We start from the raw sequence: 16,906 nt of genomic DNA, 5'->3' as shown, positions 1-16,906 counted from the left end.
GTCCGTGATCTGAGACATTTGCACAGCATCATTTCAACCCCACATTAAAAGTAGGGTTCCAGTAAGGACAATGGAATACGTACTGTAGTTCGAAGACTAACAAAAGAGGAAGAGCAAAATATTGTATATCGAGCAAGTATCTCCAGATAGTCAGATGAGTCGATAGATATACGGATCATGTTGACCATGGCCTTGTAGTCAGATGCAGTAGGCAACGAGCAATAGTGGCTTAGATGATCCCTGTCCACATGAAAGCCAGCTGAAATATAGGCACCTGGTTGAGTTTCACTGGTAAGGTCAAATTTGAAAGGGCCAACTTTAGTCTGAGACAGCGGAGTGGGTGATTTAAGGAGTTTCACAATATGTCCGAGCTCTCGAGTCGTTAAGGAAACACACGGACATAAATAACCAGAACCAATATGCTTTGCGCAAGACCTTCGCAACGCTGGGTCCGCGAGTGACCTTTTACTAAATCCCCTTCGTGGATGGAGTTTCAAATACATTCCGCAATATTTCCAGGAGCGACTCTGAAGCCGAACAAGTAGTTGGTTTCGTGCCGCCTTATGACTACTCACACATAGTAGAGTGAGGTAGAAGCGTGCAAGTCGTGGGTATTCAGATTCCTTTTCTTTTAGAATGGCACCGAAGAGGTCGAATAAGCGTTTGCAGCTGAGAGACAGACATCCCTTATCGACTAGAGGGAGGTGTTCGTAGATATTGTATAGCACGCTCTCTTGCAGAGAAAGTATCTTAGGACCTTTTCCTGTAGATGAGAGGGGGAATGTTCTTTTGCAGAAACTCCAGGCTCGCTGTATTCCTCTCCACATCCGTTGCTTCTAATGTTGGTTGTTCTGAGAAGCGACAGCTAGTATCCAACTGTGTCCCCGGTATGCAGTCTTTTTTCCACCTCCTAATAGACAACGTAATCCCTCATCGTTATCGGGATGACTCTGGTCAAGATGAGGTAGTATACCAGGCAACTTTTGATGTGGCTCATCTTTGAATCTCAGTCCAGTAATGAATGATATTGGTTTCCAGGTTGAGTGCAGTATGGATATGTGCAAAGCTTATGAAAGCTGAACGGGGATAGTTTGACAACCAAGGTCTGATGACCATGACGTTACATTTACAATGTTTTATCACCTCAAGTTCCTCGAACGGGTTAAGTGGCAAGCTTAACTCACTATAGAAACCTTTATCACCACGGTACAGGTAGAACTATTTATGAATGGGTCGCCAGGACATTTCATTTCGAAGAAAGGTAAGAGTTGCAATGAATAATAATAAATACAACTCACCAGAACAAACAAGAAACAACATTCACAAGTAACATAAGAATATAACATGGACCAAACCAAACCAGACCAGACCCAAACAGACCGAAACAATCCAAATAAGTTGACTACTCCGCCATACTGCCATCTGCAGCAGGAGATTGATAAATAACGCCATTAGATACGAATAGCTCGCGGTATAGGATGATGGCGCTGCTCTGAATCATACAAAATGACAAACCCCCAAACTAGGTAAGCAACCGAGTCCTTTAGATCGACGCAAAACAAGCTGAGGAAGGCTTATTTCTGACAAAAATAGGATTCGAATCCGAAGGACAAACCCCAATGTATCTAATTCAAACTACCCAACTTATCCTACTAAATACGATATAGCAGGGATCCAAACCCAAGCACATCAAAGCCACCCGAGGTCGACCCATAATTTCCACCACCGCCCTCAACACCGTCTGTGGAATTCGCATTCACCCAGTCACGGTAGGCATTGGTCCAATATGAGTCGAGGCGCTTTATCTGGCCGTAATGGGCAGAAAGGAGCTCGAATCCCGGGCGAACGGTTCCCCTCGCGTTTTCTGAAATGACAGTCTGATCTCCCTGGTAGCTTTTGTACAGAGTGTAGGGCACGTCATACCCGACATTGTACTTTCCGACATATTCGGCCCTAGATTCTCCAAGTCAATAATCGTCCCAATCCAGAGATCCTTTTAGAATACTGACGCATTAAGAATTTCGTTGCTGTATTCGGCGAAGAGATCATCTCCCTGGTTGAACGCCTGCTGGGCTATGACACCAAGAAGCACCATATCCAGTGTCGAATGGCCCTGGTCTCGGCCAGCTTCTTGCCCCTGTGTCAGAACCTTGTTTGAGCCTGGTTCCGTGTAGTTGGCAATCGCAAAAACAGGGAGAGCCCCGTTTGAAGGCCCTGTGCGGACATAGTTCAACGCGCAGTCGTACATAGTCTGATTATCAGTGAAGATACCGATAGCGAGGAGAGATGCGAGATTGCATTGGTCCCAATTGGCGTAGTAGTGATAATAATCTTGACCGTTATGTTCTTCCATGAAACGCGTGTTCATTGGGGCGAATACACTCGTCAACATGGTCGCAGTGGCAGTCTTGTTACTGCTGTCCCAGCCAGAATAATCAGACATAAGCTCTGCCGCATTGGCCATCTGGTACCCATAGATACCGGAGGCCAGAAATTTGTCGCTGGTGCCGCCGATTTCTTTCAGTGTGACAGCCCATGAGTTCAGAATATTGATCGCGGCGTCTGCGTAGCTCTTGTCGTCGGAAATTCTCCAGCGTACGGCAAGTTGGTATGCGGCTGCGGTGTCTTTGTACAGGGATGGGTAGTTTTCCCCATCGACGCCGTTGTTGCCTCGATACACCGTCTCTTTGGGGCTAGGCTGGTAGGATGACTGGGCGTACGGGCTCGCAGTCAGTAAAGTCCACGTGGTATTCCAAGGTTCATCGCTCTTGACGACATGGTTCTTGATACGCTCAAAATCTTCTGCGGTGTGAAGCGCCCCAGGGTGAATAAAGGCCGCTGCAGACAACGAGAAGGTGAGAAAAGATAGAAGAGACAGAAAGGCCGGCATCTTGAGGGATGTGAAAGATTTGAGCCAAAAAGTACAAGAAAGCAGCTTGACCACAGTGCGTATGGCCAAATGTGCAGTGCTCACGCTTTGAATAAATAGTCAAGATTCCTCCGAGATCTAGTCGAATGTCCCCACACCAGGAAACCCCTGTATGGACGTTATTAGTCAAGCGCAAAAACGATTGGTATAGGAAGCTTAACCCTGACACGGTTAATTTACGGCGAGGGCACATAAGTGCGTCAATAATGCAACGGGTGCAGAGACGGGCGACGGGTAAATGTCGAAAACTGTCCGGCCTGACGCGCGTCCAAAAATCGTATCGTTAATATATCTGGGTGTTCATTTAAGAACCTTAAAAAGCCATTGAAGTGTTCGCCAAGAGGTGTCTGAAACGTTAATATAAGTGACCATAGGTTCGACTTTGGCCCCAGACCCAGGGCCCCCCCTGAGCTCAGATATCTCGGGTCTCCCCTGAGCTACTGGCCTTCCATGGAGGATCTACGGAGTACCCAGGTAATGGTTTGACGTGGCATAAAGATGACCCACTTTATTATGTTATCTGATGATCTTTTTGATTAAAGCAACCGTCGTCCGGGTGAATGGGCGGCATTGTACTCCGTACAACAACTCCGTACCCCTTTGGCCGCCGTATCCGTGATAGATAGATGTGGGGAAGTACACGGGTGCTAGTGGGGCAGCGGGGGTCAAAAACGTGGCGGCCCGGGGAAAACCTTCGAAGCTGGCCCGGTGACGAAATGTTATTCTATCCATGGATGTTCGTGGACTCTATCTAGATGTTTGACGTCTCTGTCGACTTGAGATAAGAACCCAAATTTTGTCTTTCCCGTCTGTTGTACTTTCCATAACACATAACTCACTTGAATTTAAATCTCCAGCATGCATTTCAACAAGATCGTCCCGTGTCTCACTTTGTTACATATATCAACTGGGTTGGCTGTGCCCCACCCACAGTCGTTCATCCACCCAGGGGCACTGCACACAAACAAGGTTTATTTAATCCACATCAGGAATTGGCAGACCATCCACGATTTTCACTTTATAGCCCAAGTTATCCATTGCTTCTCTCGACTTCTGGTCGCGGAGATATGACGTCTCGTCAATTGTCATCAAAACAAAGTCGTAGGTTAAAATAGCGTGTCCTTCAGGCACACCGTACTTTCGGGAGACCTCAGCGCTGGCTTTGCCAACGTCTACCACAAGGGAGTCTTTGACACCGAACACGGCATCGGAGGTCTCATAGGGATCATTGCGGATGTAGAGGGCACTAAGTAAAGCATGGTCAGTCTCAGTCCAAATAAAATAACACAGACAAGATGATAACCCGTACGTGATGAGGTGGTCATAACCCGATTTCTCAAACATGAAATGCATGTGTGCTGGACGGTATGGGTGGCGGCGAAGCTTTTTCAGAAGTTGACCAACGGGTCCGTCGTGAGGAATGGGGTAGGGTACTGGGGTAATGGCCTTGAACCAGAAGACGCCGTTACTGTCACTGCGCATGATACAACGGCCGTCCGGACCGTCACGATCCGGATGCTGCACATCATAGTGACCCGAGGAATCCGTCTCCCAGATATCAATCTTGACATCCTGGATAGGCTTACCATTCATGTCCTTCAGTGTGCAGACAACAAGAAGCGGCTCGCCTTTAGTATCGTTCGACATCAAATCGCCTTGGATCATCTCCTCAGCCTCGTGGGTGTGGAATGGTCCGAGGACGGTACCCTCAGTGGATCCCTTGGGCTTCGGGTGGTCGATCGAGTCGACTAGGATAGAAAGTCCAAGGACGTCAGAGAGCAGTATAAATTCCTACAACGAAAAAAACCATGGTACATTAGATATCCTTGGTCTATGAAAAGAGCCATAGACCAGTACTTTTACATACCTGTCGAACATCACTAGAAATCTGGCCAACTTCCTTCAAGAAGTTCAAGCCAGTTATCCACTCGTTGCTGCTCAATCTGGTTTCACGGGCAAAGTCATGCAGATGGTGAACCAGCCTCTCCAGCACATACTTCATCCGAGCATCTTCGCACAAAGAATTAATCTGAATGACATTTTCCGTGATGTTTTCCGTCGTTAAATCTTTCATGGGAGGAATGTTAACTTGAGAGGGGTCCATTGTAGAAGGTTGGAAGTTATTCGTTGTAACGTGTTTCGATTGCCGCAAATTGCCAGAAGGGGAAGAAAAAGGCTTGAAAGTATCGACCAAGGATGAGATGATGAGATGAGGCAAGGAAGTAATTGACAATTGGTTAATTTTCCCACGGTGAATTGGGAGAAATTGAAGTAGTAGGAAAGGTTGAGGGGGCTTCTAGCTATTCATATAGGAAAGCCTCGCCCCGTTTCCCTCCAAAAATCATCATATCATTCAACAATATCGTCCACATGAGATTCACTTACTGCCAAGTGGTAGAAGAGGAAATATGGTAGCTTAGCATATCCGTATTTCCGTGATGTATCATCATGGTGGGTCCAATCTGACTATCAAGGCGATGAAAACTAACCGGCCCCATAATTTCCCCTTTCGTCCAGTTAGTAGTATATGAAAGACGTCAGGCGAAATAGTACCCAGTGTTTCTTTTTGAAGTCCTCCACCGTGGTGACATTAGCCAATCGCCAGTGCTGGTTTATTATGCGAGTGTAGCAAGAACGTGGAACAAGTCGGCCAGTAATTCATTTATAATATTGGAGAGAGAAAGGACATGTAAAGCTTAACCAATTTACTCCGTATGCCTTGGAGTAGGAAGCAACACTTTGTTATCCACCTAATTAAACTCAAGTACAGACATCTGTTGAATTAGAAATCCGCCTTTGCTGGTTCACCGGCCCAAACCCTTCGTATCAATTCTCTAATGGCCTCCTTTTCGATTTCTCTAGGATTCCAGTAAGAACTGCCAGCCACAGCCTCAGCAGCCTTGTCAATATCTCCCTCTTTCAAACCGTAGTATTTTAAGTCCCGCTTGACCTGCAGTTTCTCTAGCAAAACATTCAGTCCGTGAATAGCATTCCCATTGCTTTCCGGCAAAGCCTCTGCTAGCTTTTTCATCGCCGTGGGGACCACAGTGGCGTTATAAGAAATAGCGTGTGGAAGTACGGCAGTATGTGTCTCGGCATGGGGAAGATTGAAGCTTCCACCGAGCGTGTGACAGAGCTTGTGGTGAATGGACATGCCCACACTGCCTAGACAAGTGCCGCAGAGCCATGCGCCGTACAGCGCGAGGGAGCGGGCTGATCGTGACGAGGGGTCCTTAACAATCTGAGGCAGAGCAGATGCAAGGGCACGAATCCCCTCGACAGCCATCAAATCAATGATGGGATTTGTGTTATAGGCATAGAGGGCCTCGACTGTAGGTGTAGGCAAACGTCGGCTCAATTGACCTGCAGAAATACAATTGTATCCCATTTAAATGCCGCAAGACGCAACTAACCTGCATGAGCAATTGCGTTGATACCGCTTGTAGCGCTCATAGCGGACGGTAAGGTCATGGTCAAATCGACATCATAAATTACGGTGCTCGGAAGTATCTTGGGATCTGATTGAGTTCTCTTCACCCCGTCAATAGTTTCCCCAAGGATCGGAGTCATTTCACTTCCAGCATAGGTTGTGGGGATGCAGATATGCGGGATTCCGACTCGGAAACTGATCGCCTTGCCAAGCCCGATGGTGCTGCCTCCTCCGATAGAGATAATTGAGTCGGCACCATTGGCCTTCGCGTAATCGAGTGCCTTCTCCGTGACATGTATCGGGGTGTGCATGGCCGCCTCGCTGAACACGCCAGCGACATTACCCTTCAGGAGTCCTTTCACCAATTCTGTGCATGCCAGCTGCCGTGGCGTTGCGAGTACCAGCGGGGCAGAAAGGTTCATGCGGGCAGCCTCATCCGGCAGTTTTTCAAGGGTACCGCTGCCGAAGACAACGCGGCCTGGGTTTGGATTGTACTCAAATGTGTCCATTTTATGTGGAACGATTGAATGAACAGTGCGGATTGAGTTCTTTGGAAGAGTAGGGCCGTAGAAATAGAGAGCGGTTATTCCGCAATGCCGACAGGATCATAGATTGGTCACATCATTGGCAAGTTATAGACGACGGAAATGGAGTGCAAGTCTAAACTGTGGGATTAGAAATTTTTCCTAGACGGTGAGTTAAAATTTACAGGATTATCAAAGCATTAATAATTTCGGCGCATACATGCGTACTTGAGACCCACAACACTAGTAAATGAACTAGGGCTTGCAATGTCGACGAAAACGCTGATCGGCGTGATATATGATAGTCTCCAAATCGGATATATGGCTTATCGGATGTATAGGGGGTGCGGAGAAGCTTATCCCCACAAACAATGATCACATAAAATGTCCGGGGTGGTACCTCCCATCCAAACTGAAATCGAAAGTTAAAAAATCAAAACTGCCATGCCAGTCTTCAAAATCGAAACTGCCATGCCAGTCTTCACCGAATGTTCCACGTCCTCGCGTGAACTGCGAGTGCTTCCTTCTTTTGCACCTCCACTTCCCCGTCTCAACCCAGAGTTTCGGGGCCAGGCTGAAAAATACGAGACCGTCATTGTTGGAGTACGTATTGATATTGATCTGTGAACTGGCATATTTACCCCCTTCTGTCATACACCTGTTCCTCTGCGCTTTTTTTTCTATTCGCAAGAGTCTTGCAAAATCGAACTCGTCGACTGAAAATTGACTTCCATAGGCTGGTCCCGCAGGGCTTATGCTGGAACTGCTCCTGGCACGCTACGGTCTCAGCGATGAATCTCTTCTCTGCATCGACTCGAAGCCCGGAACCTTGAAGTCAGGGCAGGCCGATGGACTGCAGCCACGCACGCTAGAAGTCCTGAAGTCTCTTGGCCTCTCTGACGAGATCCTGACAGAGGGGTGTCAGATGTGGGAGGTCGCTTTCTGGAATCCTTCAAATGACATAGAGAAAGTCATAGAGCGCACTGCAATCATCCCTGACGTTGCCGTTCCTGCTCGATTTCCATTCGAAGTCACAATCCACCAAGGTCGGATTGAACGTATTCTTGAGACAGATTTGCTCAGATATTCGAAAAGGGGAGTGTTGAGAAACACCAAGCTTCTCAACGTTACAATCGATGAAGCTGGTGATGCGGACTTTCCAGTGATGGCCGAGATTGAGACAGATGGACAGCAACGAACGATTCGCACGAAGAGGCTGGTGGGTGCGGATGGGGCCCATTCGGTGGTTCGGAGGAGTATGGGCCTTCGTCTAGATGGAGAGTCTCTTGATCATATATGGGGTGTGGTTGATCTGGTTGTTGACACCGATTTTCCTGACATCAGAAGGCGGACAGCCATTCATTCGCCGGCAGGCTCGGTGATGATCATCCCGCGTGAGCGCATAGCCACTGGGGACTTCCTAACCCGTTTATATGTCCAAATCCCCGGAGATATCAATAGGGACGACAATCAAGGTCTGGAAAGCCCACAGCAAACCAATGATGCCCGAGCCCGAAGAAGCAAAATCACTCTGGAAGACATCTTGAAGTTCGCAACCGCAGCATTCGAGCCGTATTTCATCAAACCCAAAACGAATGGAGCTGTGGATTGGTGGGCTGCTTATCAGATTGGTCAACGAGTGTCGAACGAGTTCACTGTGAAGGATTCAAATGGAATCAACCGCGTTTTCATTGTTGGAGATGGTAAGCCAATACCCGCTCGCCTCGGTCCTGCTGTCTAGTACTGATCCTACCTTGTAGCTTGCCATACGCATAGTCCCAAAGTATGTGCCCTGAAGATGTCTTCAATGATATATGAAATTGACAGTCAATCACAAAAAAGGCCGGCCAGGGTATGAATGTGTCGATGATGGATTCCTACAATCTTGCCTGGAAGCTAGCATACGCCGTTAACGGTCTCGCGCCAGCCTCAACAAACAGTGACACTGTTCTCGATACCTATCATATCGAACGACACACGATTGCTCAGCAGCTTGTCGATTTTGACCGCGCATTTTCTTCCATGTTCTCGGGAAAGATGGGATCTACGGAGAAGGAAGTTGGAGACCTCACTCACGATCAATTTCTGGAAGTCTTCAGCACTGGAAACGGCTTCACTAGCGGTTGTGGTATTGAATATCCGGACAACATATTCGTGCAAAAAGGCTTCGATGAAGGAGTTGCAAACCCGATTGAGGGAACAGGGTTTCTCTCTGGCATTTTGAGGCCGGGCAGAAGGTTATTGAATGTAAAGGTCAGAAGGCATGCGGACGGGAACCGTCGAGACCTGCAAGATGGTCAGTTTCGCCGCCGTAAAGGCAGCTTCTTTTTCCGTGCTATAACCAAGCTTTGATGAGGATCCCGCTAACTCCTCATCGGTCGTTGGCAGATTTTACCTCCACCGGTCGATTTCGCATTCTGTGTCTGACATCGGATGACCTGCTTGAGCCTGCAGGAACATCCGCTCAGACGCTTGATTTTATTGGCACATCGGTGATCCCACGATTCCCACCATCGATTATCGAGCAGGTTGTCATTCACCCAAAGCAACCTAGATTCTTTGAATGGAATGATATTCCATCTTCGGTCAAGCAGCATTCAGAAATGTCATTTTACGATGGCTACACCCTCGATGACGCATACAAAGTGTTCGGCGTAGATCCAGCTCGTGGTGCGCTGGCTGTTGTTCGCCCAGACGGATATGTTGGGGTAATTGCAGCTCTGGGCAATGTTTCCAGGATAGAGAAATATCTTGAAAGATGTCTGAGAACTGTTTGAAGTATCACGGGCTACTGATCCTATCTGATTGTCTTAGACTGACGAGGCTTACATGCATTGATCCATTGGGGGTGCTATCTGAGACGTTGTCTGGGCGGACGACCCTTCAGCGCAGCGCGAGCAGACTCTACGTTCGTGTTGAGCGCTACAATACTGGAGATACTAGATACTACTAGCATGGGAAAATTGGAAAGAAGAAAGGTGACAATGAATCTGTGGAACGGAGGCTGTATATGAAGCCTCCGTGGACAAAGAGAATAGCAAACTAGCAAAAGGCTCAGTCTGTATATATAAAGAGACAAAAACATAAAGACATCCCATGTATGTCAACACTACCCCTCCCGAGATTGAGCATCGAAAAACATTATAGAAAGCACAAATCAACCTGGTTTATACATGTACATGTATACATAGGGGTTATTAAGTATTTACCCGTCCCTATTTTCCCACCAAGGCTGACCAACTTTGGACCCTATTCTCTCAATAAATTTATATTGTGATAGTTTTAAAATAATTTTTAATAAGAATTATTATCAGATTAATCAAATACTTTTTTCCGAATGGTCCAATATGTACACTATTGAGTGGTGACTGATTAACGTGTAAATGTCAAGATGAGTTCCCATTATATATAGTGGCTCCCATACTAAACTCGCGATTAGAATCTTTTGTCAAACTTTGAAAATTGACTACTCTCTATCAAAAATACTTACTGATATAATCTATAATATATTACCTTAGGTTTGAAATGATAAATAATAAATAATAAATAATAAATAATAAATAATAAATAATAAATAATAAATAATAAATAATAAATAAAAATATGTTACAATATAAACTTATTGAGAGAATAGGGTTCGAAGTTGGTCAGTTTTGGTGGGAAAACAGGGTCTGCAGTAAAGATCGTAGACAAAGGCAGCATCTGAAGCTTTAACCCGCCGCCTCTATCTCTTACCTACTAACTGGCAGTTTTCGTAGTCGATATCACGGGAGCGATGAAAAGAGGCTATCGCATGGTGGGAAAGAAACCTTGTGAGAACACTAAAATTCTATTTCGGATGCCTTTGTTTATGTAGGTATATTTTTTTCTTCTCGTCATAACCTTTAGGAAGGATAAGTACCACGCGGCAGTAGACTCATCATATAATAATGTGGCAAAAGCCACAGATCGTACAGGGCACTCTACTGGTAGGGCTTTACTACCATGATACTTCTTTGTGTGAGTCTTGATACAGTTGTGAGACTCTTCAGAAATCCAGTGGAGATTCAAGCGCGCAATTTGCATTAGCTGGACACTCAGCACTAAGGATCCCCGAGCTACAAAGTGTAGTGAGAAAGAGGTACTCTGTACAGAGCTGCAAATTTTCGGAATCATTAAAATAGGAGCATGTTCTCAGATTTCTCAGACCTATCACTTTTTTTTTTTTCGTAGCCAAAGTCCTCGAGCAAGTGAGTCCCACCGCCTGAGGCAGAAACTTTGGAGATCACGTGAGCCTGACTAACCCCGCCAATCAGAGGGCGACCCCCGTAGAACCTCACCCATTGTGGTCTTTCTTGCTTCGAATCTTTGTTTTAGTCTCTTCACATATCTTGCACTTCTACAGCTATTCCCATCTTCTCCAGACTTTCCCACCTAAAATTATTTGTGTGTCGAAATCTGGGCGTGCACTCAAGGCACCTTTTCCTTTCTCTGCCTCTTGTCGCGGAAAGACCTAGTGCATGCCGCCTCGTCATATCCACAAAAACACCCGTCCCTTCTTCCCACCTCTTCCACAGGAAATCCTCTTCCCACCACTGCTTCTACCGTGGTGATCACCGAGTGTCGAACCCTTTGATTGATCCGGGTCCAGAGGGGTTTTAAATACTTTTTTTCTAATCCTTTCTCCACCTCTTTTTTCCTTCTTTTTTCTCTCACCACCCCACATCCTTCATTTCTTTGCACATCATGGACGCCCGTCAGGTGTTGCAGAGTACCCTCGCGCCAGATGCGGCTGAGCGTAGCAATGCCGAACAGCAACTCGCCCATGCCGCGGAGGTTGACTTCGTATGTATCTCCCCTTTACCCCCTCTCGTCCTACCACGAGTCATGAAAGGTTTCCCTAGGATCCCAAATACTGATACTTCTGTCGCCTGATAGGCCGCCTACCTCGTTACCCTCGGTCAAGAGCTCGCTAACGAGAGCAGCCCCGCTCACATCCGTGTCGCTGCCGGTATCGCTTTGAAGAACGCTTTCACTTTCCGGGATCAGGCCAAGTTGCGCGAAGTGCAGCTCCGATGGGCCCAGAGCATCAACGCCGAGACCAAGACGCAGGTCAAACAGCTTGCACTCAAAACCCTGCATTCACCCGATGCTCGCGCTGGAAATGCCGCCGCCACACTGATTGTTTCCATTGCCGCTATCGAGTTGCCGCGTGGTGAATGGGCCGACTTGATGGGCATCCTTGTCCAAAATGTCGCCAGTGGAAACGACGCGTTGAAGCAGTCTTCTCTCACTACCATCGGTTACATCTGCGAGTCGCAAGATCCCGATCTTCGCGCCAGCCTGACACAACACTCCAATGCTATCCTTACTGCGGTCGTCCAGGGTGCTCGGCGCGAGGAGCCGAACATGGATGTCCGTTACGCTGCTATCGCCGCTCTCAGTGATGCCGTGGATTTCGTGCGAACCAACATGGACAACGAGGGAGAGCGCAACTACATTATGCAGGTCGTCTGCGAGGCCACCCAGGCCGATGAGGTCCGTGTGCAGGCTGCTGCATTCGGCTGCTTGAACCGCATCATGGGATCCTACTACGACAAGATGCGCTTCTACATGGAGAAGGCTCTGTTTGGCCTGAGCATCATGGGCATGAAGAGCGAGGAGGAGGAAGTCGCCAAGCTCGCCATTGAGTTCTGGTGTACTGTTTGCGAAGAGGAGATTGCCATCGAGGATGACAACGTTGAGGTATGTGCCAAGCGCACGAGTCCGAGTAGCTTTGGCCGTTTACTGACGTTATGTTTCTTATAGGCTCAGCAAGAGGGTGTCGAGGCTCGTCCTTTCTTCGGATTTGCTCGCGTCGCTACCCGCGAGGTTGTTCCTGTCTTGCTGCAATCTATGTGCCGACAGGACGAGGATGCTGGTGATGATGAATACAATGTTTCCCGCGCTGCTTACCAGGCTATGCAGCTTTACGCCCAGTGTGTGCAGGGTGATGTCATCCAGCCCGTCGTGACTTTCGTTGAGGAGAACATTCGCAACGAGGACTGGCACCGTCGTGATGCCGCTGTCGCTGCTTTCGGCGCTATCATGGAAGGCCCGGAACCTAGCGTTCTGGAGCCTCTGATCAAACAAGCCTTGTCTGTTTTGCTTGGCATGATGGAGGATAGCTCCATCCCCGTCCGGGACTCCACTGCCTACGCCCTGGGTCGCGTGTGCGACTGCTGCCCCGAGGTTCTCGACCCCGAGGTCCACCTTCAGCCGCTTATCTCGTGTCTGTTCAACGGCCTCGCCAACTCCCCCAAGATTGCCAGCTCCTGCTGCTGGGCTCTTATGAACGTCGCAGACCGATTCGCTGGTGACGATGGCTCGCAGACCAACCCTCTGTCGAAGCACTTTGAGGACAGTGTGAAGTCCCTACTGACTGTGACCGAGCGGTATGTTTTCCCTGAGTGATATCATTTTGATTACTTTCATCTAACGACCGTACAGACAAGACGCCGATAACCAGCTCCGTACTGCTGGATACGAAGTTCTCAACTCCTTTGTTATGAACTCTGCCAATGACAGCCTGCCCATGGTTGCCACTCTTTCGGATGTTATTATCCAGCGTCTTGAGCACACTATTCCCATGCAGCAGCAGGTCGTTAGCGCCGAGGACCGTATTCTCCTGGAGGAGATGCAGACTAGCTTGATCAGTGTCATTCTGGCCATCGTCCAGCGCTTCGAGGGCGAGATCAAGCCTCAGGCTGACCGTATTATGAGCGTGTTGCTTCAGGTTCTAACTACCGTTGGCGCCAAGTCGAGCGTGCCGGATGTCGTCTTTGCCACTGTTGGTGCTATTGCCAGTGCTCTTGAGGACGATTTCATCAAGTACATGGAGTCATTCAGCCCGTTCCTGTATAACGCCCTGGGCAACCAGGAAGAGCCCGGTCTCTGCTCTATGGCCATCGGCTTGGTCAGTGACATTGCTCGTGCTTTGAACGAGAAGGTCCAGCCTTACTGCGACACCTTCATGAACCTCCTACTCAAGACTCTCCAGGTGAGATTGTTTCTCTCAGATATACCGTCGTTGACGTCCAATGCTGATCTTCCAAACAGACTTCCACCAACCAGCTCAAGCCTGCTATTCTTGAGACCTTCGGCGACATTGCCCAGGCCATCGGAACTAACTTTGATACGTACTTGGCGGTCGTTGGCCAGGTTCTCCAGCAGGCCTCCAGCGTCACCACCAGCGCCGACCTCCCATACGACATGGTGGATTATATTGTTTCTCTCCGTGAAGGCATCATGGATGCTTGGGGTGGTATTCTTCTGTCCTACAAGGGCACTCCTTCGAGTGCGTTGCTCTTTACTCTCCACATAGATCCGATGTCAGCATGCTAATTAGGTCGCAGTAACCCAACTCCAGCCTTTCATCGAGTCTATCTTCCAGCTTCTTCACATTATCTCCCAGGAGAGCAACCGCAGCGAAGGTCTGATGCGGTCTTCCATGGGTGTTATTGGGTATGTCTTCGCCGCTTCTAGTTTCGATTTCATATACTAACTATTCACCAGTGATCTTGCTGATGCCTTCCCCAACGGCGAGCTCGCTGCCTATTTCCGCAACGACTGGGTCACCGCTCTCGTGAGAGAGACTCGCACAACCAGACAGTACAGCGAGCGCACAATTGAGACTGCCCGCTGGACCCGTGAGCAGGTCAAGCGCCAGGTCAACATTGGTGCTGGCATGTCGTAAAACCGTCGCTATGTCTCACGCGGTTGATTACCAGTGCTTCCGGTCCGATTCCGTCGCCCAAAGCATCTGCCACTCACATCGGCCCTGTTGGCCTTCATGCCACAGGCCCTTGGGCCGCTTGAGCCCACACCAAATTGGTGCTTCTGATGTGTGCAGGGTAGCTGTCCCGTTCTCGACGATTGTCGAACCCGAGCGCTTGGCGATGGCCTCAAATCCCTCTCCCCTTTATTTCCCAGCACAGGACTCCCCTCCCATCACTTCCTTTGGTCACGAACTCCGTTCCTCCAAACCCTTTGCTGGTACTCCATTTCCTGATGACACATGTTCGAATGAGTTACCCTTCCCAATTCCTGTATGGCCCTGTCTGAGTTTCCCTTTTCTTCTTGATACAACCCCTTTTCACCTTTCCCAATCCCCCTTCTATGTTGTTTTTAATTAGACAAGACCCCCTCCCTCGCATCTTATAGCATTGCGACTCATGTAGCCCAAGAATTCATGTATCCCCTCCCCATTCATGTATCCCTCCACCTCATGTCACCCCCTCCAGAAAAGAGTCCTTGTCATGAAAAAGCTGTCCCTGATTTCATCTCCCTTCCTCGTATACGCCGATATTTGCCCACCACCATGCTATCACGCTGGAGACCATGTATAGAACCACCCGTCTCAGCCTTGCCCACGGATGGAATAAGTGAATGATGTGCCGATGAGTTAGTAGTAGTAATTGGAGTAGAGACGTCTGTATGATTACCTTTTGAAGTTTCAATGGGGATTTTTGTTTTTGCCTTTCGTTAGTACATATATGATGTAAATAGAGCCCTAAAGGCCCAGCTGCATTGTACATTGCAGATAACTACATGTATGTACATAGTTCTATAGTTACATATGTAGGTAGAAAATACCTAGATGATGCCTTCCAAGCTTACATACCCACATAGATGCCATGGATAACCTTGGAAGCATGAATTCTTATCGTCACGTGGTCGATAAGGGCTACCTCGCGTCACAACCCTACCCGCGCACCACCCGAAAACCAAACTTTCACCGATCGTCGAATTCTTCCGCTTCATCCATCGACGACCATCTCTCGAGGTATGTGTTATGCCCTCCCCAAAACAGCCTCTCAGCTAGTCTGGGGATGCAATCATCTTGTCTAGATTGCTTCCATGTGAATTATAGATAATTCCCAGGAATCGCGATCCAGGAAGCCAAGATGATACGCATCTCCCAACTCGGCACGGGCTGAAGAACTCCTTGCAATGCAAAAAGGGGCACTCTTTGCGCTCGAAGACTAGTGGTGGCTGACTTGAACCGCCTTCGTCGAACAGATACCTCATAATCTTTACTTTTAAACGTTACGATTTGAGAATCTCGATTCTACTAAACCGCCAAAATGGTCAAGACCTCCGTCCTCAACGATGCGCTTAACGCCATGAACAACGCCGAGAAGGCTGGCAAGCGCCAGGTCCTCATCCGTCCTTCCTCCAAGGTCATCGTCAAGTTCCTTGCTGTCATGCAGAAGCACGGTACGTCGATTTTGAAATTTTCTTTTCGTCTTTTCATATCTTTTTCATGCGTTTTCTTTTTCATTGCTATTTTTTTCTATTTCCTGTCTTGAGCATATTTGTTTCCACCCATTCGGGCTGATAACTAGGCGGCCGGTCTCAAACAACCTACGACGTCTGCCTTTTAAGTGTCCGATATATCAATTTGTGAAGATCTTACACGTTTCCAAAGCGCTGTTATGGCTTTTTCAGTATTTGACGACTTTTAAATTTTCACAACATGCTGACTCTTTTCTTTCTCAGGCTACATTGGCGAGTTCGAGGAGGTCGATGACCACCGCTCCGGCAAGATTGTCATCCAGCTCAACGGCCGGTACGTATTTACATCCATCCATCAGTATAAATGGAACATGAAGCTAACTTCCATTCTCCAGTCTCAACAAGTGTGGTGTCATCAACCCCCGCTACCCCGTCCAGCTCCGTGACCTCGAGAAGTGGGCCACCCAGCTCCTTCCCTCCCGTCAGTTCGGTTACGTTGTCCTGACCACCTCCGCTGGTATCATGGACCACGAGGAGGCTCGCCGCAAGCACGTTGCTGGCAAGCTCCTCGGCTTCTTCTACTAGATGGAGTCGTTCTAAAAAAGAATTGAGAAAAAGTTCTTGCTTTGACTGGTCATGCATGGCGTTGGTTCTATTGGGCTGGACCCTGGAATGTAATCTGGACTTTGTAGCTGTGAACAAAATACCCCCTGTTCCGCACTTTTGATGGTTTGCAGAGTACATGGTTCGCTCGTATATCAATGCTAG

General features: G+C 48.1%; 6 protein-coding genes across 6 annotated transcripts; 3 read left to right on the top strand and 3 right to left on the bottom strand.

Moving 5' to 3' along the window:
- Window positions 1-1,652: 1,652 nt before the first annotated feature.
- Window positions 1,653-2,890, bottom strand: N7489_005518 (putative GPI anchored protein; the record flags this gene model as incomplete). Its single annotated transcript, XM_056711270.1, has 2 exons — window positions 1,653-1,953; window positions 2,010-2,890. 2 exons carry the CDS (start codon window positions 2,888-2,890, stop codon window positions 1,653-1,655), a joined length of 1,182 nt encoding a protein of 393 aa, XP_056569691.1.
- Window positions 2,891-3,904: 1,014 nt separating this feature from the next.
- On the bottom strand, window positions 3,905-5,033 carry N7489_005517 (intradiol ring-cleavage dioxygenase; the record flags this gene model as incomplete). Its single annotated transcript, XM_056711269.1, has 3 exons — window positions 3,905-4,175; window positions 4,239-4,720; window positions 4,797-5,033. 3 exons carry the CDS (start codon window positions 5,031-5,033, stop codon window positions 3,905-3,907), a joined length of 990 nt encoding a protein of 329 aa, XP_056569690.1.
- A 678-nt stretch (window positions 5,034-5,711) lies between these two features.
- On the bottom strand, window positions 5,712-6,868 carry N7489_005516 (maleylacetate reductase; the record flags this gene model as incomplete). The annotated part of the gene is made up of 2 exons (XM_056711268.1): window positions 5,712-6,259; window positions 6,343-6,868. The coding sequence occupies 2 exons, from the start codon at window positions 6,866-6,868 to the stop codon at window positions 5,712-5,714; spliced, it is 1,074 nt and encodes a 357-aa protein (XP_056569689.1).
- A 459-nt stretch (window positions 6,869-7,327) lies between these two features.
- Window positions 7,328-9,660, top strand: N7489_005515 (putative phenol monooxygenase; the record flags this gene model as incomplete). Its single annotated transcript, XM_056711267.1, has 5 exons — window positions 7,328-7,486; window positions 7,620-8,586; window positions 8,644-8,666; window positions 8,726-9,179; window positions 9,272-9,660. 5 exons carry the CDS (start codon window positions 7,328-7,330, stop codon window positions 9,658-9,660), a joined length of 1,992 nt encoding a protein of 663 aa, XP_056569688.1.
- A 1,948-nt stretch (window positions 9,661-11,608) lies between these two features.
- Window positions 11,609-14,597, top strand: N7489_005514 (karyopherin beta; the record flags this gene model as incomplete). Its single annotated transcript, XM_056711266.1, has 7 exons — window positions 11,609-11,707; window positions 11,801-12,607; window positions 12,671-13,296; window positions 13,352-13,901; window positions 13,961-14,198; window positions 14,257-14,365; window positions 14,417-14,597. The coding sequence occupies 7 exons, from the start codon at window positions 11,609-11,611 to the stop codon at window positions 14,595-14,597; spliced, it is 2,610 nt and encodes an 869-aa protein (XP_056569687.1).
- A 1,390-nt stretch (window positions 14,598-15,987) lies between these two features.
- On the top strand, window positions 15,988-16,723 carry N7489_005513 (40S ribosomal protein uS8; the record flags this gene model as incomplete). Its single annotated transcript, XM_056711265.1, has 3 exons — window positions 15,988-16,120; window positions 16,403-16,472; window positions 16,534-16,723. 3 exons carry the CDS (start codon window positions 15,988-15,990, stop codon window positions 16,721-16,723), a joined length of 393 nt encoding a protein of 130 aa, XP_056569686.1.
- Window positions 16,724-16,906: the final 183 nt, after the last annotated feature.

This window comes from Penicillium chrysogenum, assembly GCF_028827035.1.
Source record: "Penicillium chrysogenum strain IBT 35668 chromosome Unknown utg000002l_segment0_segment0, whole genome shotgun sequence".
NCBI lineage: Eukaryota > Fungi > Ascomycota > Eurotiomycetes > Eurotiales > Aspergillaceae > Penicillium > Penicillium chrysogenum.
Note: the sequence above shows the minus strand (reverse complement) of the source record. Positions and strands in the feature narration are given on the sequence as shown.